Below are 27,667 nucleotides of genomic sequence, written 5' to 3' on the forward strand. Positions count from 1 at the left end.
ATTTTTCTGCTCAGATTTGTTAACAAGTCTTTTCCAACAAGCATGGCTACTTCAGTACTTTTGAGGCAAAACAAAAATACTGCCTACAAAATGTATTATCTCTCCTTATGCTGATGTGTTTTAGAGGAAAAGCCAGGTCAGAGCAGCTCAATCTTTCAATAGAAAGAAAAAAGTTCATCTTGCAGAAGAGAGCAAAACTTGAGCAACATCAAAACACACACTGAATTAACAATTCAGACAAGTACTGAAGAAGTAGAACAGATCTCAGTAGTGTTAAATTTAGCTCTTCACATACTACAAAAATTTTTTTCACGTATTTATAGAATTATTTTTGGTGGTTTTTTCCTCAGCACTACCCTGGCAGCAGGTAAACAAGGAACAGCACACTGTATCTGATGTGCAGAGAGCTATGCACAACCCTTATCTGAAAGCTGACAAGTAGCATAATCTGCTCTGAAATCTAAGTGGGAGGACAGCAAGAGCACTTGAAACAGGAAGGTGGTAGCACTCTCCCCTGCTCATATAAAGGCAATTTGTACCTCAATGGACACATCAAGGCTGCACCATCATCCACCAATGCTCTCCATGCATAACACAGCTGGCAGCGTTTCAATGGGAACCTGGTTAGGATGAAGCAGTTCTGAGGACAAACATCGACTCTCCACTCACACCTGCTTCTTATTGACATTCTCTGCACTCCTGGAGAAGGGCAAACATATACTCCAGACGCATCTTCAGCTGTGACCTTACTTTGTCAGAAGTTTGCCCTCAAACCAAAAGCCCAAAGCATCATTAAAGAAAAAAAAAAGTATTCTCCATGGCAGTTGACATTACATCAAATGTAAAACTCAGCTTTTTAAACAGCTGTTAACTCTCCACAGAAGCCACCTCTAAAAGTTTTGAACTCAGCTGGATTTCTACCCCCACCACACTCTCCTGAAACAGACCCATTTTCTAAGATCATGCTTCTGAAGCAGCAACATCCACCATAGCAACAGTGAGAACGCTCAGATAATCCCAGTGCCTGGGTCAAGAGGTATTCATGGATGCTTAAGGAAACTCAATAGCCACAGTCACTCGATGGGAGAGGAAGAGGTTGAACCTTGTTTCCACTAAAGTTTGGCATGAGCCCTTGTCAGAACGAATTTCTCACTTGCAGTCTTTTCTGGCAGCTTTGTAAATCAAACTGTTTATTCCCCTTGCTGTTATTGTAAACAACAATACAAAAACATTCCATTAAATCTGGAATTAAAACCTGTACTTATCATTTTGGAGGAAAGGCAAGAAAAGAAAATATTTTATTATTTCCTATAATTGACCAAATTGAAGTGTTAATTTGAAAGTAAATTATTATTCCTTTTTTCTTATCTTTTTTCTTTATTCCTTAGACACAGCCTTCTGTTTCACTTCTTTTCAAATAGGCAGATTCTGCAATTAAAAAAAAAAAGATACAATACTTAAACTGTTTTAAAAGTAACCACAGACAGCTTGCTGAAAGCCAGAACAAGTGCTTGTATATTATCTGCATCATTTAGAAAATAAGTGTTCTGCCTGTTTTCGAAGGACAATGTATGACTGCATGAAACCCCTTACTCAGGGAAGTATAGTTATAGGTACTTCACAGTCTATTGACAGAATTCATAATTTAGGGTTCTAATCAGCTATGAAGCACAAAATGCAAATTTACAGTTTGCTTCTACGGTATTGCACGACATTAAGGATGTTTCCAAAAGAAAATAAATACATGAAGTTGTATAATTTTAAGCAACCCACTCCCCCAAAAAACACAAACAAAACAAACAAACAAACAAAAAACCACCAAAAATTGGAAAATGGAAAAAGAAACAAACAAACAAACCACACAACACACAAAATGCTACCACAGAGGCTTTGTTCTGAACAGCCTCCCCTCTCACAGCCTCACATCAACCTCCTGAGCACAAGCATTAGAAACAGCAAGGACCAACTGCTGTTTCAGAAGCATGATTTTGCAAAGTAGATCCGAATGCATTTCAGTCAGCAAGCCAAAAACTACAGCAACTGCATTTGAGCAGCTAGAACTATGGATAGCTGGTTGCCTGAAAGCCAGATAAAGAATCATGATTCTGGCTCACATCAATTGCAGCTCAGTGGAATTGAAAGACCCAACATTAAAGCATCAACAGCACAGCTTCCCCCTTATATTTAAAGGGGTTCCATTACGCAGATGACAGACAAATCTACACAGTGTGTATATAACAAATACAGTTGAGACATTATTGCTTAATATGAAAAGTCACAGGGTCATGATTATTGGTTAAAACATCACATTTTAGCCCTTTCAAGTCAGTGTTCAGAAGTCTAGGCAGATCAAAGCAGTCTGGGATATGTATAGAGACAGTTATATTGACCAGTCTGAAAGCAAAGACCCTTAATTTTTTTCGTGAAGAAGAGTCATGATTTCTGGAGGAGGCCAGGCTGATGATCTACTGCCTGAGCCTAAAACAAAACCCACATAAATTGCTTGCTGAGCACCTCAGAGATCTAACCAAACAGCAGCAGTAAGCTTCAAGAGAACAGAACAGATCATGCAAAGCACGTCATGTTATGAAGTTTACTCTCATGTAGATACAGTCTTATTCAGGGCATTGGACATCAGATTTCTGGCAGAAAGTTTAAATGCAGGACTCATAGAATGCTGTGGGGTCAGAAATGACTATTACAGATTTTGCTGAAGACAGAATCAAAGACCGGTTATTATATGTTATTCAAGCCTAACAATAAAAACTAGTTTATTTAATTTCATAAAAAGAAACTAAACATGGACTAGACAGGACATGCCTGTTTAAGGCCTCCCTTTAGCTTCCAGTGTGCAGCAACATCACTAAATCTTCTAGCATGGCCACTGTTATATTGGAAAAAGTTGATTTCTATGGGTACCTATAATGTCTTTCCATAGGAAAAAAGTCACATGAATACTGATCACATTTTCATACTCAGGATAAAACAAGCTAGAGTCGATTTTGCTATAATTGGAAACAGCAAAACCCTGATAATACCCACATATGCCTTATCAGATAGAAGAGCTAAATGTGAAAAAGGATATCAGAGCTGTCACAACCCCTGTCACCGCTCCCATCATGAAAGAACCACTGAATATTCCCAGGAAAACACCAACGGACTTGAAAAACGCTGCTGCATCGAAAGCATGGGTATTTTCACCTGTTGGCTGGTAGGCAACTATAGATCTAGAAAGAGAGTAACATAATGAGAAGTTAAAAGTGGCATCAGAAAAGTTTAATTCTGTAAGAACACCACCTGAGCAACAGAGACAATCCCATACTGAAGGCATGTACGTATGCATTAGGGATCTCAGAAAACATTTGCAATAGTTATTAATTCAGTTCAAGACAATCCATTTAAATTTAAAATGACATTTCTCAGAAAAAGCATTTATTTTAGACAAATACCAAAAGCAACTAAGTAATTTCAGAGTAGAAATTCATGGAGTTACTTACGAAGATAATACAATGGCAACGGCGTCATTCAACACGCTCTCCCCAAACAGAAGGGCATAGAGATCAACATCAGCATGCAGCTCATTAAATATTGCTAGCACGGTAACTACAGAAAGAAAGGAGAAAAACAACACTGGCTGACTCAAGGAATGACAGCCTTTCCAGTTTGTCTATAAGCAACAAAATGCAGGAATTGAAGTACAGAATCAAAATTAAACTGGGAAACAGACTAGTCATGTTTATCTATGGGTAAGCAATTTCACCATGAGTCTTAGGGCAGCTCTATTAGGAGCTGGCTCTGTTGTCCTCCCATCTGCACAGTGTTTATAGGAAGGCCCCCATGATTAGCGGGGATAGGGCAGACAAAGCACTTCTACCAAAGCCCTGATATTATTGTAGAACATGCCACATATAAGATAATCAACAAAATGTTGTGCAGTTCTTGTTACTTCCAAAAACTCTATTGATTGTTGACATAGGTTTATTATTTCAGCCATAGTAAAATAGTGCTAATAATCCTAAGTGTACCCCAAGGTATACACTACGCCATAGGAGTGTGCATTTGCACAGGATTTGAAAAGGGCAAGACTGCTAAATATTTGTAACCATCCTCTCAAGAAAATTCAGTCTGAGATGAAAGACCATGGTCTTGAAGATGTTCCCATATACAAGCTTCGAAAATCACATAGTGATTTTTTGCATAAATTGTGTGCAACCACCGGTTGTTCAGAGCTCAGCTCAGTCACAGGAGTTACTTCCCATTTTCACACTAATTACCACTAAGCACCTCAAATAAGCTGTTTTAAATGTCAAGCTTCATACTTTACCACTCCCTACCCTGGGTCCCTGACATACACCAGCCCTACAAACTGACCAGTCATCTGTGTGAGCCTTCTGGACCCTGAAGAATGACTACACTATCTGGGCAATAGCTCAAATTACTTGGCCAGAAGAGCGTTTTTCTGCTTAAACTTGTAAAACATGAAGTTCATTTGAAAGAGAAGAAAAACCTCCCACCTAAAGAGTCTAAAAGTCTCAAACATTGTTCTTAAATTAGCTAACCCCAAGCAATATAGCTGAAGAAGGAAGTCCTTCTATCCAGACATGTAATAATTTCATCTACTTGCAGTCTAAAACTTGATGCACACTACACACCCCCTCCCAAAACAACAACAACAAACAAACAAAAAAGCCCCAACCCTTGCCCCCCCCAAAACCCCACAAGAAAACCTGCAAAAAAACCTACTGGGGGTGGGGGGGAGATTATTTAAAGTATTTGAGCAGGAGAGTTACATTTTTCTCCAAATAAAACATGGTGTTATGCCAGTTCAGCACCAAATCAACAGAGAACAGCTTTTAAAACACTTAGAATTTGCATGCATTTCAGAGAAGAGGCTCAGAGATACTAATATGACATAACTGAAATTAAAGTCCTGTTAATATGAAGCCAAAAATCCTAGCAATAGGGTTATTTTGGAAGGTTATTAAAAAATGTTCATCAAGCTACCTGGATCAGTGGCAGATATTATCGCTCCAAAGAGGAGGCAATCTGTATAGTAGAATTTATCAGAGAGCTGACCCACCAACTTCATTAGTTTCACAACCCCATACATAAGATTCCTGAAGAGAAAGAGGAGAAAGTCCAAGTCAAATAAGTTGGTGCATTTCAGACAGGCAAAGGAAAAGCACAAGCAACAACAGTATGTCAGGCAGATTTGGTTATGCTACAGGTCTGTGGGACACTGCCACAGTGTAATGCTAAGCTCTCAACATGCATTTTCCTCTTTACCCTATGAACCGAGTCAAGCAATACAGTATCCAGAAGACATTATTTAAAACCAGTAAACAAAGCATGAAATCTGTTCACACAACTAGCACAGAGAGTCTACAGGATGCTTCCATTTTCCACCAAAGGGAACATTTCCCTGCTCAAAATTCCCTTCAGTATTGTTTTTCCCAACACAAGTACATAAACCAAAAGCTCTCAGCTAAGAATAGCCTTCAAATTATTTCTCTAGTGAAATTCTTGGAAAGACAAACCAAGGTCACCAATGCAGTTCAGGATTTCTGTATTTCAGAATATCCATATACAAGACACAGTAATATTAGCAACAGAAGGTATTGTATACAGGCAAACCAATGTGACTAGCTATCTTAAACTAAATGTGTGTGTACATATAGACATAAAATATACCTATGCATGCAGAGAGAGAAAGAGAGAGCACTTTATCAACTTAAACTTTAGTATAGAAAGGAACTGATATCAGAGTTCACTTACCCAATAATAAAACAAGAGACTGCTGTTCCTAAAAAGGCGTAAGCCAAAATGGACCCCAAATTCCTGAAAAAGTGTCTCTGCATAGGAAAAGAGGTTTATATACCTACTTTAAAAAAATTATAGCACCTGTTCAAAAACATATAGTACACTACTTCACTTGCACACACAGAAACATTTCAATTACTGCAATGTACAATCTATCTAACTTCAATAAATGGAATAAACTATCTCTGAACCATGCATTCAATCCTGCATGTAACTTATTGACAGAAGCTTTCTGCATAGATGTTTTCTTAAGAGATGTAAGAGTTAGCTGTAAAAACCAGCACAGATTTGTGGTATCTTCAAGGAAGATCAGAATGTGGGCCCTTCTGTCATTCAGTGTCTGGCATATCCCCACCAGTATACAGGGTTAGGTCCACTTTTCAGCATAATTTACTGCATTTTGGATATTTGAGAAGGATCAAAACCATTCATAGCAGAATATCTTTTACTGTAAATGAAACTGACATTAATCTCTGGCTAAATTCAAAGGAAAACAGATCAGCAAGATTAAATAGAAATTTATCACATTTATACTAAAAAATACATGTATTTTCTCTTAAAACAATATGGCCTAATCATCTATGGAGGAAATAAGATTTTTCTTCCTGCCCTAAAAAAAAAAAAAAAATGGTTGAAATAGAGACTGCAATCCTGAAATTATTGTTAATCTCACATTAAAAAAAAAAAGTCCATTCTCCACAGAAATTATTACACTTACTTTCTTTAGGCTATAACCAGCATGAAAAATAATTGGAGGTAACAGAATGTTGAAAAAAACTTCTGGGTCAAATGTTACCTACAAAATAAAATATGAAATTTCAATTAGAAACAGACATACACAAATCATTAGGTCTTTTTCCTCTTTCATTTTCTCACAACTACTATTTTTGGTCATTGAAACAGATAAATTGACTCTCTAAAACACTGGCCATCTCTATATATATACAGCAGCAAAAAGCTGCAGCTCTTGTTGGTAAACAGCATCTAGGAAAAACATCCATTACATCCATCCGCAATGATAATCTGGCAGCAATCCCAAACACAGTCCTCTTTCTTAAATTAAACATTTCTAGTAGAAATGATGCTGCAGAAGATCTCTCTTATTGCAACACATGATTTTCATGTGCAAACTAAATGTTTTTTTTAGTTTATGTTTTTTTGAAAGTCGAACCACCGAACAGTTATTTTAAGTCAAAGAAGTCAGATACAAGACTGGTTTTTAGGAATTTGGATCATTCATCACTTGCTTGTATTTCAGTAGAAGTTCCAGATATCCATGAAAGTCTACACTACACTAAGGAAAAAACCCAACATTTAAAATCCAAAAAAGACCCACACACGTGAAACTAACTTAATTCTCTTCACCCTCTGCCTAAGCATAGGTTAGCAGACAAACAAAACAAGTGTGCGCTGCCAGAATAGAATTCATTCCAGTTAATTTTAGATATCTATAGCAGACAGGTACGTACAAACAGACAACTAAACTTTCTTCATAGTTAGCAGAAAGAAGTATTTTTAGATTACAAACCTTAAAGTCTCAATCCCATACTTCAAAGTCTAACTTTTATATACATAAAAGATGCTTAATTCTTGACACTGAATAAAAAGCCAAATAGGACATCTGAATAACAGTTGATAGGTGAATCTCACTTCCAACACCAGACTGCCTCATTTCGTATAGATTATAGGGATACAAGCAGTTACTATTTCCTGACAATAAACAGATTTTAAAACCCTAGGAAAAAGAACAATAAGAACCAATCACTTTTCACTAATTTTCATTTTCCTTATATTGCGTTTATACGAGGCAGCATCAGGGTTTTTTTGTTCAGCTGGTCTCTGTGAATTCTACGAATGTTAGAAACATACATTAAGTCTTCAAACCAAGGGCTTTAGGAAAGCACTACATACATGCAATGGAGCACAGTTTGCCAGCAGCAATATAATACAGAAGGTGCTCTTTAATTAGGCACTGAAGCACTGTTACCATCAGCAATACTGACACTTGACACTAGCCAACATTCCAATGGGATGGAGAAAGGAAGATGAAGGAGAAACACTCAGCCAAGCACAAGAAATGGTGTAGCCTCACCTTTCTCAACATGTCATTTTGCTCCACGTTGTGGATCTTCCCAGGACTTATTTCCCCTTTGAGTGTGTACTCAAAGAACTTCCCGCTGACGTTGACCAGCAGGGTTGTGAACGGCCTGTCCTCCTGCGAGCAGCTGAACGGCTTGTCATGGCCACTGCTGGAGGGAGTCCCGTACCTCAAGATCACCCCAACTATGAGTCCTGGAAGAGAGTTAAAAATCCATTAGGTTGATTCCCTACTTCCTGTACCTTTCCTGGTTTCACATAACATCCAAGGTATAATGCATGAGCCTTAATATGTACATGCATCATAAACATGTTGCAGTGAATTGTGACTACTGGTTTCCCGCAGAGGAAGAGAGGATCTGAGCACATCAAAACTATCAGTGAATTTATAAAATCTGGTATCTGCCAGAAGGGACAAACAAAAGGCTCCATTTCAAGTTTTGTCTTCCTCACCCTCAAAGTGTAAACCTCTAATTGCATGAGAGGCTAAACACTAGAACACCTCAAATACATATCACCTGCTTTAGGACAGAACCGAGCATACACACCACTACCAGAAAACAATGAGTTCTGTAAACACATGACAGTAACTGAGATGAAATGGTGATGTTTGCCCTATTATTTCACAGCTGCAGCAAGGATGCAGCTTTTTAGCCTGACAATTCTAAGCCAGTAAACAACGCTTCTTGCACAATCTCCTGTGTAGTCCACAAACTCTGAAACTAAAAGTCAGATGACATACACGAAGAAGCCATTTGCAATCATTTTCCACTTTTCACATAAGCAAAAATAAGGTATAAATGAGCAATCATAACAGATCCAGGATTCAGGAATATAAGACTAATTATGTAGCCAGCTGAGATAAATCCAACCAGAAAATGACATCAGTAATGGATACATTAAACACAGTGACAAAAATAATTTGTAACCTAATGGAAGGGCCGTGCTAGGAGGCTAGAGAAGCACCAAGTTTAATTGTTCCTTTTACAGTGTATTAAGAAAAGAACAAGACTCCAGTTCTGCAAAGAGAACATATAAGAACAGTCAGAGTGGTTTTGATCTGGCAAGTAAACAACTTGATACCCACTTACTAAATGCTCCCCTGTTGCCTTAGGGTGATCTGCAATTTAATCCTTATTCCAGACAACTACAAGATGAAGATGAATGTCTGATGCTTTTGTTGACAAATCAGTAATCAATGCTGCTTTTGCTCTTTGTGACCCTCACTCTGAATCCATAGATCTGTTTCCCTGGGTAGTAAATGAAGCCGACAGGTAATAACCAGAGAATAAATGAGGCAAAACAAAGGCAATTCTACCACACACCACATAAACCCCAAGCAGACATTATGGCACAGTGTAAAGCGTGACCAAACTGTACCCCAAAAAGCCAACCAAAGGAATGCACCTCATTCTCTTCAGGTTCATGGTGAAAAAACAGTTTTAATGCAAGCAAAGCTACAGCAGGTAGCAGCTGTGACACTAGTGAGCAGTTCACCTCCAGCCCTTGTTCTGTGATCAAGAGGACATAGCAGCAACAAGATCATTCCAAAGTAACCAGAAGACTAAGTTTTATTTAGAGAAGTACACACTCAAAGAGAATACAGGGGAAGAAACCCCCTTAAGCAAGAGAAATCTACTCACTGAAATTTCAGATGCTGACAGTTTAAATACAGGGTTTTATACAAGCATTCTCCTAACACCACTGGAGCATTTTACAGCTACACATGACAGATGTGGCAGAAACACAGCTCTGCAAAGTGACAGGTTATGGCCGGTCACCTCCAAGCCATTTGAGTTATGGCTACAGATATCATTACTAACCCAGTCAGGCAAGCAGCCTAAGCTTTCTGCTGCTCTCCCCCCACTCACAGCTAGAAAGAGCTAGGCTCATAGAATACATCAGCAAGACTGTGTGTTAAAAACTGATCTAACCAACATCAGCCAGAAATCCTGCAGTAAATCAGAAGGCAGAATGAAAGCTGTACAGATGAGCTTATACGTAGCAGTGGCACAAAGCCAAATCTATATTGCTACTAAGCTGAGAATAGAAAACACTGATAGATGTAATAGCTTCTTAGGCTCAGAGACTGTCCTTAGTGAATTCATTGCAAAAGCAGATGGGAAACCCCATTGCTAATTGTATTAGTAAGAGGCACTGGAGAGCAGGAGGTGATTGCACTATACAACTGGATATAATCCACTTTTACACTTCCCCCACAATAAAATATACCAGTTACGTGCCAATTATATCCATAATTGATATTTAGCATTTGAAGCTAAACATTCTTTAACTTCCAGAGTCCCATGGCCCAGTAACACAGCCACAGGGAATTTGCATACACATCCTACTGATAAAACACCAAACTGGATGAGCTTTGCACTGAGCATCACAGTTCAGAAACATGTGATCCCTGCTGTCAGGCTGCTATCTTGCAGTAGGATGCACATGGACCAGGGTGTCCACTGTCTAGGCAAGAGGATGTCACAAACAGTCAAGTGGCTAAAGCTACCCGCAGCTCAGTCATTAAAGGAAATAGGCATGAAAAGAGAAGAGGCCCAAGGAGGTCCTTCCTTGTCAACTACATTTCAGCCTGAAGGAGACTCAGCAGAGATCTTACTGCTGGTTGCAGGTATCCACTGGGCACACAGAGAAGAGAAGGACAGAATCTTCTGGAAAGTGCACAGCGATTAAGACTAAAGGCAACAAACTTGTTGCAGTGCAGGTGAAAAAAGTTGAGCAATGTTTGTTTTTTAAACAACTAAGTGGCTGAGCACCAGAACAGGCTGTCACAAAGGTTGTATAATCTCCTTCCATGCATAGAGCCAAAACTCCTGTGAATATGGCCCTGAGACTCAAGTTGTGGGGGCCTGCTGTGAGCTGAGGGCTGGACAAGACTACCTTCAGAGGTCCTTTTCAGCCTAGATTACCCTACAATTCCTAGTCTTTCACATGACCATTTGGACCTCCCAGACAGGTCTTTTATGCTGCAAAAGTTTCTTTAAAATCAACTTAATTGCTTCCTGAGTCAGCCTTGGGGTTTTCTGTCACTTTGGAGTTGTGTTTTTATTTTGTTTAAATGAGAAACTGCACTTCTGACTCTGTAAGTCAGAGAAGAAAAAATGGTAATATTACTATCTCATCATAAAAGTCAGAGATGCAACAGACTAGGAAGGGACTGCTTTTACTTCCTCAATCCACCCTGACTTGCCACTTGCCTTGGGTCATAACTCACCCTATGGAAAGAAGGCAGATGGAGTGACCAGGAGATATTCAACTAATGCTGCTTAAGTACAGGAAAGCAGATACTGCGCTACAGCAGGGAAGGCACTTGCTGGTAGTCTTTCTCTCTTTTTTTTTTTTTTATGCAATAGTAGTCAATTTTGGAAGTGACATTACAGCAACCCATTGACTGGTTTGTGAAGCTGGGCAGCCTTGTCAGTGGTGAGAGCCAGTCTCACCTTGACACACCATTTGCCTAGTCTTACCACAGCCCACACAGAGAGGCAGAACAGCACATTTTGGGTACTTGGACACCAGTTTCCTCATGGTGAAAGGTGACAGTGAGTAAAACACCTGTTTGCTTTTTAAAATACACATAAAGGATATGTATAAAAATAATTTCTTACATTTAAAAGTCTAGATTTTTTTTCTCCTTACTCCCAGACCGAACTTTTCACCAGCTTGAGGATGAAGAAAAAAAGATTAAAAAAAACTTGACAAGAAGGATGAAAGAAACCCCTGTAAGTATTTTCAAGGTAAAGGACCAACAACAATACACAGTGTTTATCACACATATCATTTTTCTACTGGATGTTTATGTGCATCAAGATACCACAGGTTGAAAGTTTTACTTTAAATAGCCTGAAACACCAACAGAGAAAGTATTTTTCCTATTACAGGGTCTACCTTTGAATCTCACAATCCACACTAGTTTATGAGGAAGTTTCAAAACTTTTACTAAATAATTCAGTGTTTCTGATCTAGAACTGAGCTGGTAATGTTGCATATTTTAAAAAAATCACACGACACGTTATATACCATCTCCAGAAGCATCAGCAACTCACTCTCTATACCATTCTATTCATGTGAGGAGCAGCTGTGGGAGCTGGGGTTGTTTGGTCTAGAGAAGAGGAGGCTCAGAGGAAACCTTATCACCCTCTACAACTACCAGAAAAGAGGTTGTAGCCAGGTGGGAGTAGGCCTCTTCTACGCAATTAGTGACAGAAAAAGAGGACATAACTTCAAGCTGCACCAGGGGAGGTTTTGGTTGGACATCAGGAGGAATGCTTCACAGAAAGGGTTGTTAAATATTGGAATGGGCTGCCCAGGGAAGTAGTGGAGCCACTGTCTCTGGAGATGTTTAAGAAATGACTGGATGTGGCACTTAGTGCCATGGTCTAGTTGACACGATGGTGTTCAGTCAAGAGTTGGACTCAATGATCTCAGAGGTCTTTTCCAAACTAATTGTGATTCTACAATTCCATGTTGCTCTGAGCATGGCAAATCTATTAGCTACCTTCTCAATGATTCAACATTGCCAGTGTGGCATTCATCAGCCTGTCGCACCACCGCAGAAGAAAAATGGGAAGCCTATTTTGAAATAAATCCTCATCTTTGGCAGTTTATGTTCAGCAACACAAGCACAAGATAAATACTTTTAAAAAAAAATTTTAAAAACCCCACATTTTTAAACAGGGAATGGAGGCAGGTGATGACAAATCTTGAAGTCTGAAGGAAATTTTGGGGATATCCAAACCCTGAAATGCTGAATAACATATTCAAGGTCATGCTTTGTCATTGTCTTAGGGCTATTTTAGATAAGGAAGTTAAAAGACAGTAAACAAGAGGGTAATTCTTCCTCCTTGTAGGCAGACAGAGCAGTATGTTATCAAGGGCATCTTTGTAATAAGCATTTCATTCACCTTTAAAATAAGCCAAACTAAGCATAGTTTTGAATTTAAATAAACAGATTATGCAAAAAAAGTTATTGGCACACTGTGCAGAACCAAATGTCAAATTAACTTGCTGGCTCTGTGCTGCCAGACAAATGTGCATTGTGCACACCCTTGCCTTCTCGCAAGCCTTTGGTTCCAAAAAACCTCACAGGGCTGTCTATGATGGTCAAAAATGCCTTTTCACTAACTGTTGCTCTGTTTTTTCCTAGGGGAACTAATTCTTCTTCAGGTTGTGTCATGTTAGTGCGATTTACATACTCGTATTATATATAGTGAAATGGTCAAAAAACTTATGAACTACAGAAGCAGGCAGGTATGCTTTATTCTGTAATGCAAATTCTTACTGACAATGGGGTTAAAGAACAGGTTTAAGGTAGAGAAAGAATAGTTTAAAAATATAACTATCAAGAGATTTAAAAAGAAGATTGTTTTGAAGTTTCAATAGTTAATTTTTGAAGAATTATAAAGTTTCACATACAGTTTCAGATTTGCACAGGAGAGTTATAACTCCAGAAAAATTAGTTTGTTCTAAATCATTTGTAGGGATGAATAGACACTATCAGCAAGATGGCAACCACAGAAATAAAACGATAACCAGCAAGAAAAATTGTTCCCTGTATTCTGCCCCAGAATCTAAAATCCAGAAAAGACAGCTAAAACAAAACAAACAACAACTTCCAAAAAACCAACCAAGAAACAAACAAAACACAACACCCCACAAGAACCCCACACCATATATCAAACAGCCCAAAACTGACAGCTCAGCCTTGGAAGAAACTACTGTGCTGTGGTAAGCTCCTGTGGCCTCTAGTCCAAGCATGGGACTATGAGTCAAGGCTCCTGAGCCAAATCCTAGCCTTAGTAATGACTCCGTAGAACTTGGACAAGCCACAGAAGACAATTTAAAGAGACAATCTCAACCTAGAAATAAGATACCACAGTTATAAAGGGCATAGGTATTTGTAATCTCAACTCAAGTGTTTTCAAGTTCACTTACCACATAACCATTGTTTCATGCAACACACATTTAACAAAGCATTTACTGTTAAATATTTTACAATTAATACTTGAAAGGCTTCTTTATACTTTCAAAAACATAAGTATCCCTCCTTAGGTATAAAACCCAAAGCAGTGAAAGCCATACAGATACCACATATGTTCCTAGAGACGTGTACAGCAATGGGCCACCACAAAGACACCAACCTCTGCCCCACTGTGGCTCCCTTTCCTTGCCTCAGGAGTGATTCCCTAACTGTAACTGGTTCCAGTCTCATGACACAGAAGCAGAGCTGAAGCATTTCTTTCAACACAGACTTCTAAGCCAGATGAGGAAAACCCCAAACACTGAGATTCTTTCCCCCAGGCACATTGGTAGGCACCAAGAAGAACAAACAGCAGGAGCAGCAGCAGTTGTATGGTATATAACAGAAAGCTTTCTATTTAATCCTTGAGTTCTGTTACTGCTTTCCCCCCATTTGCATGTTAGAAACACTTGGTATATCTCAAACAGGAGGCCACAAGTTCCTCAGAGTCTGAAAAATAATAATGTCAAGTCTTTTGTTACAAAAAGATTTACAGTAATTTCACCTGACTCAGGCACTAGCAAGAAATGAAGTTTCCCAGTTTAAAAGAAAAAAGCCCAGAAAATAATTATCCCCCTCCTTAAACGTGCTGTAAAGCTTCAGAAGAAGGAGTTATTAATCTGTCATTGAAAGGAGTCAGGCTTCAATCTGTAACCCAATTGAAACTCATTAAGCAGCAGCAATCTCTTTGCTGACACTGTCATTTAATTTTGAAGGTTTGACTTAAGCAGAGGATGAAGGGGGAATGGGCAGGAAATACATTCATTTTGGCACAGCTTTGAGCTCAGAAACCTCACAATAGCTACAAGGAGTGCTGTTAACCATAGATAAGCCTGTTTTCTTACTAGGAACAGTTTGATATCCCTGTCTCAGGCCTTCACTTGTTTGAAGGAAGTAATGGATGTGTGTGGAAGCCTTCATCTTAAAAACCATACCCAGGAGCTTCTGATTAGGCCAGGGTCCCAAACAAAGTCTTAGGAAGAAAAGAATAGGAAGAATTTTGAGCAAGGTAAATGAAGTAAAATCTGCCTCAAAAACGTTTTCACTCAAGGAGAACCTTCCAGTGCTTCTCCCTTCCCAAAGGTCTTTTTGCACCAAATCCCTTATATTTACTAACAACACAGTCTTCTACCTCTGGAAAAGACAAAGGTTTGAGTTGACTGAATTTTCAAGGAAATCTTTTTTGCTGAGGCAAGCCCCATGCTCTGTAGCAGAAAACCAACCAGCACTTGTAAACAAAATGGTTTGGGGCTTATAGAGAAATGTACTAACCCAAAAGACAGAAATAGCAGCAAGATGACAACTCTGGCTGTCTGCGATCATTATGTCTGACCATAGAAGTCTTGTTATTACAACATCCAAACACACACAAGCCAACAGAATATCTATTCCATCTCATAGGAGCAACCTGCTGGTTAGAGACGTCTCCCAGACAGAACCAAGAAGCCACGTTCCCTCTTTTTCACCTTTCTGAGTGACTGCTCTGAGCACAGGCACTTCAGTGATCATGGCCTTACCACAAACACACCACAATTCTCAATCCCACTGTGCGGCTGTTCTGACATCCATCCCACTTTACATGCTAGGAACCAAAAAAAAAAAGCCAGTAAATATTCTTCTAGGACCTTATGGACAGCTGAACAGAGGATCAAAGAAATGTACCATTACTTGTTTTCATATACAGTGCAAAATTTAAGCAGTTGTTTTAGTACTAAATGCAGAAGTCAGCAAAGACTGTGGCCACAGCCTGCGGTGCGTGAGTAGTTGCATGACACTTCTGCCTTTCTGATTCCCATGAGCTAGAGAAGAAAGAATGTACTTTGACTTGCAACAAGAAAAGCCATCCAAAAGCTCAGCCTGCTTACAAGCAGCACACTGTCCAGAGGTCTCACAGGTGGAATTCCCAACCTTCTATACAGCCTTTTACCACCCTTCTTCTTTCCTCCGAAACTGGTACAAGCTTTACCTTTTTCCAGCTGAGATCATCCTACAGTTCCTAGTCACTAACTTCTTGCTCTGCTGCCACTACAGACTGATGCCTCCTTGCCTGTTCCTGACAGATAGGTGCTGCTGTGGCCTGACATTTTTGCCATCCCTTACATCTTTTTTAGCAGCAGTGGTCCCAGCATGGTGCCCAAGTGGTTGGGAACCTATAATTTCATGTCTCCTCCTAGGCCAAAGGTGGCAGCTGAGTGATAAAAAAATCACGTTTAATAGAGATGAAGAGCAGCCAATTGCTGCTACACGGAATAATCTAACCCATTGATGTCCAGGACAACTACTGACATCACAGGGGTTTGGTGCAAGACTCCTTAGAAGGGCAGAAAAAGGTAAGGATTAAACTCCCTTCCAAAGGCTGATAGCACTTAACATGAGCAGAACCCCTGTGCACCCTGGGAGCTTGCTCTTGTCCAAGTCATTTTAAGGGCATAAAGCATATTTTTTATTTCTGCTGTCTTTTGGCCATTCACTTCTCTCCCTTGCATATTCTCTCAAACAAATACAACCTCAAGAAAAAACATAAGAGATTCTTAGGCTGAGACAGAACGTTTTCCCACACAAACAGTTTCAACACAACAGCGCTCAGCCTCACACTAAAATCTTGGGTTTGGACGCATGCAAAATAGTCTCTATAAAGCAATTCTTGCATCTCAAGGCAGATGAGTACACTGTCAGGAAGCTACCAAGCCAAAAGAAGGATCTTTGTTTCAATTGCTACACACCACTGCACTCTCAGGGCTGTTTAAGATAAGCATCATGAAAATAGCCTCCAAAATTCAAGTTTTTCTCATGATATGATTTATAGCAATTAAAAGGTATCAATTTTTAATCAATACATCTATGTCTTAACTTTCAGTTAGAAAATTGCTTAAGTCAGCTTGCTTTTTAAATAATTAACTGCACATGGTACTTCTAAAAACCTGGGAATTTATACATTTTCCACCAGGAGTACAAACAACTCCCACTTCATATAGAACTAGAGGACAGGGGATGGACTCACATCCACTATCATGAGGTATAGCAGAGTATAGCAGGCCATGAAACCAAGCACTGCTGCTCAGCATGCATATCCTTTACCATTTTTGCATACAGGAGTTTAGGTAACCTGCCACATTACTGCTCAGATGTAACCTTCACAGCCTTTTCTTTTCACTTTTTCATTTAGATTTTTCAAGTGAAACACAGTATCAGCTAATTCTGGCTTCAACTCACTTTCACTTCTCCAAAGATACTCTTTTCTTAGATTAATAAAATGCTTGACAGAATCATGTAAGCGCCAGTGACAACAACATGCAAGACGATATAATGTATTTTGTCCAGCCTACAACTGCCATCCCAAACCACAAAAAAAGTACCTCATTTAACAGCACCATGGCTGTTAGGGCTCTGGTATCAGATAAGTAGTTGAAACCAACAACAGAAAACCCCATAAACAATGGTATGTCTACATAAGAGGTTACTCCACCCTGTGCTCCAGTGATGAGAGTGTTACATCCGTCAACATTGCTCGTCGAGAGAGCTACCCTCCGAGAACATGCAAGTCTTCATAACTAGATTTTTATTTTTAAAAACTACATGCTAGTACTGTTGCTTTTGGACAACATGGTTAAAAGATGGGTGATTAATTAGACACTTGGAGAAACACCTCTTGAAACTTTAAGAAGCATGTATTCCAAGATTTGTTACTATATAAATTTGCAGGTTAAAGGGCAGTGTATGTGCACTTATTAATACCCTCGAAGCACAACAGCTGGATCAGTAGCTAACACATAAGGACTGCAGATTTACTTCAGTGGGGGTAAGTATCTAGGGGAATTCATAGCAAGATTGTATGTTGTGTCCACCAAGCTTAGTTTTGGTACCATACCTCTGTATACCTTGGCATTTAGGGAAGCCACCAGGAGTGGTGAATGGCTCTTGCCCAGAGCCAGCAGGAAACGCAGCTGTTATCTCTTCCAAGCAGCCAAATGTTAAAACAAAGAGAAACCAGCCAGAGCCTAGGCTTTCCCATTTCTCCCATTGCTGCTCCAAGTGCCAAGTCAAAAGACAAATGACTTTTCCTTTCATCCCACTGTTTGAGGCTTCCAGCTCAACTGAGCATTTTCAGCCCAACATGATACTTTTTACACTTTAGAAGATACATTTTAATATGCCTCAAAGTATTAGGCAAGGTAATATACACCTCATAGGCAGACACTGAATCTTCTCTGTGCGATTCATGTTAAAAAAGCCACAGATGTGCTATAAATGAAGTTCATTTTTTGCAGACACTGAAAGTCCCTGGCACACTTGAAGAGAGTTCTGATTTAGCGATTTGCCTGTTAAAAGCCATTAGCAGTTTGCAAGAGCTCCCACACATTTATCTTGCAGGTTGTTCATCAAGATGGATGGGGAAAAAATAACAGTAATCAACTGCAAACAAAACAAATTACAGTGTTGAAGTGTAAGCACCAACTTAAGTCTGAGGAGCAAATCTAAAAGTTCAAGCTCATATTCAAAATCTAGAGCCTTATTAGGACAAAACCGATATGTTCAGCCAAAGCGTTTGCAACTGCAACTGTCATAACTAAAGAGAAAGGGAAATGATCAAACAGTGATTCAGGTCTCCAGAGAGAAAAGAAGGAAAAAAAAAAAGAATTTTTTTTTCCCTTTTAATGTCAGCTGAATGTTACTTGCTAAAACCACTTTTGAGTCCTAAAAAACCCACTTCCGTGAGTTTGGAGACTGGAGTGTGTTTGGAGAAGTTTTAGAAAACTCCCAAACCACATAACAGAGTTTTTAAACTTCAGATACGCAGCTTCTTACACAAAAGTAATTCAAAATGTTATTAACTACAGCATGGATTTCCTTGGTGAAATATGCCAATGTAATGACAAGTACTTTAAATTTGTGCATTACTTTCTACTGGTTAAGGGTTTACAGAAAGAAGAAAGTCAGATTCTTCATTTAGGCTGCCTGAAAAACAGAAGAAACAGCTGTTTCACCAGTAGCCTCCAACACAATCTTGCAAATTTGGAATACAAGATGCAAAGGATGAGCACTTGCCACTCTCACAAGTAAGCCCAACTGGTAGGAACCTGCAGATGATTAGCAATCTAGAAAATTGACCCAAAGACAAAACCAGAGTTCAAATCAGAAGTTTGGCATGAAAGAGCCCTTACGTTCACAGATGCTGCCTAAGCCAGTTTATTCAGACAATATTTCTTCAAGATTCCCCATGGCTTTTGGCTGAAGACAAAAATAAAAATTTGTCTTTATGGAGCAGCCTCAGCTGCTTTTTTCTATCATATCAGCAGACCTTTATCTGCAGCTTTGACTGTTGCCATTTCACCAGCAGGTGTGGGTTGCCCCTCTCATTTATCTCCTGTGCATTTAACAACCGGCTCCCTCTGGAAAAGTCTAGGTCCCAGTAAGCCACTCAGCAAGAAGTGGACTACCAGAACATGCAAGCTGCAGCACTATCTGGACACTAACCTCTTAATACCTCCTAAAAAGGCAACCTGAGACTTACAGTAATTCCCACTGATGAGGAGCAAAACCAAGGTTTGATGTGCCATATAAAGTATTCTTTCTGCAAACTGCTTAGAAGTTTAATACTACAAGAGCATAGAACCCTAAAATGGATGATTAATGCTTTACCCTCCAGACACAGTGTTGCAAGCACACCTCGGACTTTAAATGGTGAGAGCTCTGGCAAAAGCTCAAGGTAGTTATTAAAAGAACTGCTCTCACTCTGAGGTTGCAGAGTATTAGGTTTATTAAATATTAAGGCCAGACAAATTGCAGAGCTGTCAACAAGACTCAAGACTTTGCAATTCAACACTGGTAGACTGAGTGGTCTCTATGGTATCTTCACCTAATGTTGATATAGATTTTGCAAAAGGAGTGATTGCGTGAAAGTATCTTGATTTTTTTTTTTTTTTCAGACAAGGAGTAGAAAATATTTCTGTCAGAACAACATTTCACAGTTCTAATTTCTGAGGAAATGTCTCATAAAAGCAAGGCAAATTCTGTCAAATAAAATTTATACCATTCTATTTTGCTAGACTTATGTCCTATCCTTATTAATGCCTGTGCTTTAAAACAAATTCACTGTGAAAGATTAACTAGAGACATTCATAAAGTTTTTTAAAGGGGGATTCAAAAAAGAAATTTAAGACTTCTAAAAAAAAAAAAAATCAAACAAAGTGACAACAGTGAGAAAAGATTATTTTAGCTGTTAAAAGAATCACTTACTACACTAGGAAGAAAAATCCAAATCAAGTTAGGAGTATTTCCATAGAGGCTTCCATCACAGTTCTGCCATTGTTTATAAAAGATTAGAACCAGTTGTGGATATTTAGCTAGGCTTCCACATTTACCTTGATCAAAACTACAGCACAAACTCACGTGACACCAGAAGACCCACACACACTGGAGCAGGGAGGGCACCCTGACATAGCTCAGACAGGGAGGAAAAAGGCTGGGTGATGACACACTGTCTGTCAATAAAGCAAAGACACTCAGCAAGAAGCAAAGTGCAAAGAAGCTGTAACCAAAACATGTTTCTACCCAGAACACAATTTTCTAAAGCAAACTGAAGTGTTCCACACTGTACAGGCAGCACAGTAAACTTCATTTCAGTTTAGAAAATTGCCTTCCACTCCCAGAAATCAGCAGGCAGAACATGAGAATATTGCATCGTGTTAGACAGCTCAAACATGAAATCTGGCCTCATTCCAACACATCTTAGATTTACTCTAAGATTGGACTTGATAAAACCCACAGGAGGCTGCTGTGCACTAGGATCCCATCCAGTTTGCTAAAATTTGTTAAGGATATCAGCAAGGTGGGTCTCTTCCAAGAATGACAAAGCCCTAAAGCAAAGCCATGCTGTCTGCAGCGTTAGATTCCAGTCTTGAGTTTGCTTCCAGGTGATGCGAACAACCAGACATCCCTTTTTACAAGGGGGCAGGACTTGGCATTTTTGAACAAGTAGGGGTTTGTTTACCACAGTAGTGGGCTTTGAAAACTTCACCAATACATGAGAGCATAGCAGGGAGCTTAAAGAAAAGAAAATCCCAATTGCAGGTATCAAAAAGGGACAACTAAAAGAGATTCAGTGAGTGCTTTTGATGCTTGCCACAACTCCTCACCTGCAAGATGGAGTTATAGCACTCCCCTGCAAACACATCACAGGATTTAATGACTGAGTGAACTCCAGGAGAGTAGCAATCACATTCCAAAAAAATAGGAGAAGGAAGGAAGAAAACTTTACAGAGACATGTTACACGATAACAGTTCCCTATGTAAGCTCTCTTCTAGAAGATAAGAGGTAACACCAGGAGTTACGTAGACCTTTCAAGTCAACTGTTTGAGGTAATTTTCTGTTTCTATCTCAAACAACATCTAGTAATAGACCTTCACTGCTGCTAGAAACACTATCCTTGAGCCCAAGGTAAAGAAGAAGTTGAGCTAGCACTGCTGAAGCATGAGTGAGGTACACTGACACAGAGATGATGACGTATTTTCTTAGAGTGGACAGAAGCAGAGCACAGGTTGGACTGGTACACTTTTGGAGCAGTGACTCTCAAGTCATGGCTTTTGTAGTTTCCATAGACCTGGCGAAATATCCTAGAAGTCCACATGAGCATGGAAAATAGTAATAATGGACATTGTTATTCAATTTCCTGTGCCAGAAGCAGCATGGAAGCTGGTTCGTACAAATGTACTATACAGGCCAGTTCCTTCAGTGCGACCTGTCAAAATTATCAAGTAGGAACATGAAAAAAAATAATATCTGTGATATGGCTATAGTAATACAAATCCAGCCTGACAGATAGCAGCTGGGCAAATGGTACCCACAGAAGTGCAAATATTCAATTAACAACACCTATGAGCAATAATCACAGGTGTCCTGATGTCAGGAAACACAGTCACACCAGTTCCTGTCAAACCAGGGAACACACATACATTAGCAGAGATCTGCAAAAAAAGCACATCACTCTGTACTCAAGTCTAGTACTAGCAAAGACCCTAAAGATTGCAACTACACATAAAATAATTTCACTGAAGAAAAATCTGAAGAAAACTATTCAAAATATGTGCCTAGGCGGCTTATATCTGTATCTTCATCAAGGGGAAATCCCTTCCCCCTTGCTTCTCCTCCTCTAAATCTATGTATATATATCTGAAATAGCTACTATTTTCAAGCTCTTAGTTTGCCATTCAAAGGCTCTTTATGCAAGAGCTGACAGCAAACTGTCACTATCAAAATATTGATTGGGAAAGACTGTCTTCAAAAAGTACCACTAAGATCTACCACTTCAGCAGCTGTGTCAAAGTCCACAGATTTGCTTGTTGACTCAACCAAAGGAGTTCCCATAGTGAAAACTCAAAGGCAGTAAAACCTTCTTCAGAAGAAAGTATTAATACTACGTGTAATAGACGACACTCACATAAGTGCTGGTGTTTTTTACACAGCATTAACAGGTGTTATATTTGGGTTGTGCAGTTGCTAAACCAGCTACCCCCAATGGAATCAGAAGACCCAGTCAGTCAAGACATGTCCTGATCCACAGCCTCAGTGCCAGACACACTAGGTACCCACACCCTGCAAAACACTTTACCAAAGAATTCATTTTAATTCTCTATTTTAAATTATATTGTAGTAAATTCCTAATGCTTTATCTATTTAAAGTGTTGGTTGTACTTCAACTGGATTGTTCCATCAAGAGCAAACTGTTAACATGAGATGTTACTCAGTTGCTCCAGGACCAGAGTATTGCAAAGTGCTGCATGCCACATAAGAGTATAGCAACTGCCCAGTGGTCATTTACTCCTGATTAACATCATATTTAGAAGAGACTATTATTACTGGGGATAGAATTGTTAAAGTGCTTTATCAGAACACCACTGAAAAAATTTGCATTTAGTACGACCCACCACACCAAGAGCAAATTGGAGTCTGAAGGCACATAACTCTTGGTCACAGTACTATTTATATTTGAGAAATACAGGGAACATTTCAGACTCCAGAATCAACTCTGATCTTCAGCCAGCACAGCAAAGTATTCCTTCTTCAGTGCTCCTGACATAACACAGTGCAGCATCCCACTCAGAATTGCAAGCACCTTTTTGCTAAGACAGCTAGCAATGGAAAGTAGAAATAAAATCTAAAATTACAAGTTTTTAGTGAGAAATAAACAAATCAGTCACATTTAGGAAGGGAGATACACTAGTACAGCACATGCGGTCTTGGAATATGCACTCTGAGTACTGTACTGTGCTTTTAATAAAATGAGTATGTTACCCTATGAGTGCTAACATTTTTTTCAGCCCAAATACTCCACAATATACTGAAAACTGAATAAATGCCCAAGACAATCTGCCCATTCATGACCACTAGAGTTCATCATTCCTACTTATTCTTCATCCTTCACAGATGCAGTAATCCTTATGAATGCAGGCTTTCTTTAGATTGTAAAGAATGGCAATAGAGCCATAATGAAAATCCATCCAAAGAAAATCCAAGCTTTCAGAGCAAGCCCTGAAGATTTGCTGGTCTGTACAGTGGTCAGCTAGAAAGCATACACACTACAAACAAAACAGGAAAATGGTGGAAATTGAGTAAAAATTGTTTATGAAGCACTACATCATTTAAATGCTGTATTTCAAAAACTGCAAAGGGCTTCCATATGAACGAAGTTATTTCACAGTACCCTCCCTCCCAAATACACAGAAAGACTACATTTCCCCACTCCTTTTTGTCTAGGGATCCATAACTCACAGAAAGAAGAAATGACAAAAATAAAAAGAGGTTACAGATATGTTCAAACATTGTTGCAGGTATTGTGGAGCTCTCTGCTGCTGCTGTACAAAAGTATGTTTATGGCAGGTCCTGACAATGATGTATTCTGAAGCTGTAGCAATTAAAATAGTTCTTGAGAAAAATTACTGTTGCAATGCATGTTCACGCCAAGGACCTCAAGAGAACTACTACTTCAGTGAACCTTTCCTCAGTAGCAGGCAAACCAGTTGCACAGTGCTTTTGCTATAACCCAGTGCAAATAAAAAAATTGTCTCCCAAATTCTAAAAATAAATTACACAATAGCTAATGCAACCCAGTAAATACACATTCATTGCGTTTTTTGTGAAGCTTTTAACAAGCTTCACAATTTAAGCTGTATCAATTTAAGCAAGAGGACTTGTTATGAAATATGAGCTGGTTAAGCAATAATAAATGGAAGATCAAATTGGATAACTGCTCCTTAGACTCACAGGTATAGAAAACCAGTTTTGGGATTGAAGCTAATTATCCTAAGAAAGCAAGTAGACTGTTTAGCCTACCATTTTCTTCTGGAATATTATAGCTGTAAAATAGCTGTAATATTTCAAAAGGAACAACAGAACTTCAGGGATGAGTACAGCATTATCATTGTTACCATAATGTTGCAGGTTATATGATCCAGATGGGTGCAGGAGAAAGTGTCATATTTGTTATAATAGCAAAACATTGACAAAAGGTGTGCAAAATTGCTCATGCTAAATGCTGACAGACTGAACTGCCAGGTCACTGGGAAAACACTCAGTGTCAGGTTGCCAAGTTTTAAACCAAAAAATGTAACAATAAAAAAAAATTGGCAGATAATATCACTAAATATAAGAAATCTACATATTCAGTACCCAGCCTAATGACTGGCCACTGCTAAAATATTTGCTTTGAGCACTGGATTCAGTCTTGATTACTCTCTGAGCAAAAAGATTGTCTTTTCCAGCAATCTAAGTAGAAGATTTACCATTAAATTAAACTTAAAGTTGACATAGTGTCCCACAATTCTCCTGCTACATCAGTAACTAAAACTTTGCACCAAATCAGACAGAAATAAAGGACAGAGAGGATCTTGCAACATGAGTTATGCACACAATGCCCAATACTGACACATGTGGGAAACACCGAAAACCCCACAAGACACTCAGGAAACTCCCCCATTAACTGTTTTACCAATAGTCAGGCACCCTTGAAAAAAATTAGTCAGCTCTCCTTATGTTGGCTAGAAAAGAGGGCACAAGAAGTCACTCCATACCTCTGTGCCAGGTTGACTCAGCCATGGGGTAGGGACAGTCCAGCACCATTATACTCTCTATCACTTGTACTTATTCCGTAAGAAACATGGCAGCCTGCCTGCTTTGCATGGCTGCTATAAAGAAAAAGATATGGATATGCTCTAGAAACAGGTCAGATATGCAAAGTCAGATCATGTTTAATTGGGGGCTTTTATAACCAATACAAGAGCAAAGAGCATGCACAGCATCCACTGCTTCAGAGTAGAGGTTCTGCTTTTCCCTGAACAGTAAAGATGATGCTGATGGAAATCAGTGAGTAAGGACAGAATCATAGCTCATGATCTGAATTTGGCCAGGAGTTTCCCAAACAACCTTGACCAAACTTTTCCTGTTGCATACTTCTGGTCTAATACTATTTGCCATCTCTAAAAGGCAAAAAATAAAATTAAAAGACTTCACAATGCTTGGATACTTGGTATTTCATGGAGCTGTAAATACAGACACACTTTTTTTTCCATCCCATATAAATAGGCTATGATAAAATCTGGGTTCTAACTTCAGGCTGATGAGCAGCAGTGGCTCAACTATTCCCCTGCTTCCTGCTATCATACCATTCCTGCAGGTGTGCCAAGCAAGTCGGAATACAAAGAAAAAAAGCAGCATGAACAGGTGACTAAAAACATTTTAAGGGCTGAGCAACTTATGGTGGTTCAGAGATGATGCAACCGACATCGACTGCTAAAAATCTTTGCCACTATACACCTCAGCAGCCTAAACCCAGTCACAGCCAGAAATTCCCTGCTCAGTTAAGTTCTTAAAAGGAAGTGTCGTTTTTCAGGATTTCCTGCTTATCACCTCAAAGAGTTGAGGCTACTGGACTGTGACCCACAGACTATGTAGAAAGGTCTGACAAATAGCACAGGAATATAACAATGAAAACTCTAGACTAGTAAACAGAATATTTTTCTTCTTTGCAGAAAAGCTTCTAGTTTTTCAGCCACTGTTTTGTCACCCCTACCAAAAATAAAAAAAAAAAAAATCATATTCCCCCAGAATGTTTCTGTCTTCCACTCTCTCAGCCCATTTCAATAAGCCTCACAGAATCTTCTGCCTTCTCCTTGGCTACATCTCTCTCTCTGCAGATACAATTCAGCCAAGCATTTCTCCTTGGGGTACCTGTTGCCACAGCAATTTGTTCTGGAACTTCTGCTGGACAGCTTAGGTGACTTCTCCAGTACTGGCTCACCTCCTACCCACTGAAGCTTACAAAAAACCTGCTTGATCCTCAAACCCATCAAACACTAAGTAATAGATAAATTTTCCTGATCAAGACAACCACTTGTCTAGCAGAACATGTCCTGCAAATATGAGAGTAGCAGCCCCTAGTCCATGGAACTTGGTCAGTTTGAGTTACAGTCTGAAACCAAACTTCATTCCACACATTTTAAAATGGATATTGCTTTCAAATTAATTTTCCTTAACTTTGAAGTCCAGAATTACTCAATGGACCTCTGGCAAACAATTGCTAACAGGAATCAGAAAGATCTTCCCAATCCTTTTTAACTGCCCCAGAACACCCTCCTGGTCAAACCAGTCCACCCCCTCCAAACCACAGAAAACCCCTGCTGGAGCAGGAACTTCCCATAATTCTGTATTTATCAAAAGCTGCTGTTTCCAGCTTCTCAACCAGTAAGGCAAATATAGTGTAACAGGCAAATTATTTGTAGTAAGAGCTGTCAAAATTAGGAGTATACTTAACCATTATTTAAGGTGCATCAGATTGCCAGTAATAATATATATATTTCATATATGGTTCAGAGACCTTTTATATTCTCCATGCAACATACACTGAGTTTATATTTCAGGATAATAGAAAGAGGATATCTGAGTTTTAGTTGACAAGTCTTTATGGTTTCACTAGAAAAAATATTTCTATAGTAAATCAAGTGTAAAGAAATACTGTTTCCAATCAAGTAAAGCTTCAGAAATCTGTCTCTGTGCTCAGACAGAGTATTACACAAGAACAGGCTATTCTGGAAAGTGAGCAATTCAACTATGGGGTGTGCACATTGTGTGTGGGTGCACACACGTGGGTCAGAAATGTGATCAGTTTAAGGATCTCAGTGTACAGAAAACACCATGCGCATTTGGATTCTGGCACTTTGGCATCATTACAAAAGCTCCAACTTTTGTTCTTAAGCATTGCCCTTTTCTGCAATTAAAGGTTCTGAAGATCTCAGAAGAAGGCTTCAGTGAAAGACTTTTTTTACAAACTCATTATAACTTAATGTTACAAATTAACTCAAATTTCCTCACTATTCGAAGAAAAAATCTATTAGATAACCCTGGTGGTAAATAGTTGCCTGTGGTCCAATTTTTCTCATCATAGCTGTGAAATCCATACTTTGCTCACGAGTCAAACTTTAAGCCTTCTTTGGAAGCACAAGGACTGAAGAGTAGGTCTTGCTTTTGACACAGCCTATCAGCAAGTTAAAAAAAAAGTTAGTTTGATTCTTGCTATAATTAAATGTTCCTAGAGAGAGTGGCATCTTTACTTTTCACTTTACAAAAACACTGATTCATTAAGTATTAATTAAAAAAAAAAAATCTAAAACAATACCCACAGAACCAGGAGGACAGCTGAGAACACAGCAACAAAGCAA

General features: G+C 39.1%; 1 protein-coding gene across 2 annotated transcripts in view; it reads right to left on the minus strand.

Moving 5' to 3' along the window:
* Positions 1-27,667, minus strand: part of SLC9A7 (solute carrier family 9 member A7) — a 71,014-nt gene that overhangs the window by 32,392 nt on the left and 10,955 nt on the right. For both annotated transcript variants that reach the window (XM_032680660.1, XM_032680659.1), the window contains exons 2-7: positions 7,913-8,112; positions 6,539-6,616; positions 5,776-5,852; positions 5,005-5,117; positions 3,498-3,603; positions 3,086-3,227 (exon numbers count right to left, since the gene is read on the minus strand). In XM_032680660.1, coding sequence (XP_032536551.1) covers positions 3,086-3,227; positions 3,498-3,603; positions 5,005-5,117; positions 5,776-5,852; positions 6,539-6,616; positions 7,913-8,112 — 716 coding nt within the window. The remainder of the gene's footprint in view (positions 1-3,085; positions 3,228-3,497; positions 3,604-5,004; positions 5,118-5,775; positions 5,853-6,538; positions 6,617-7,912; positions 8,113-27,667) is intronic.

This window comes from Chiroxiphia lanceolata, chromosome 2 (genome assembly GCF_009829145.1).
Source record: "Chiroxiphia lanceolata isolate bChiLan1 chromosome 2, bChiLan1.pri, whole genome shotgun sequence".
Taxonomy (NCBI): Eukaryota; Metazoa; Chordata; class Aves; order Passeriformes; family Pipridae; genus Chiroxiphia; species Chiroxiphia lanceolata.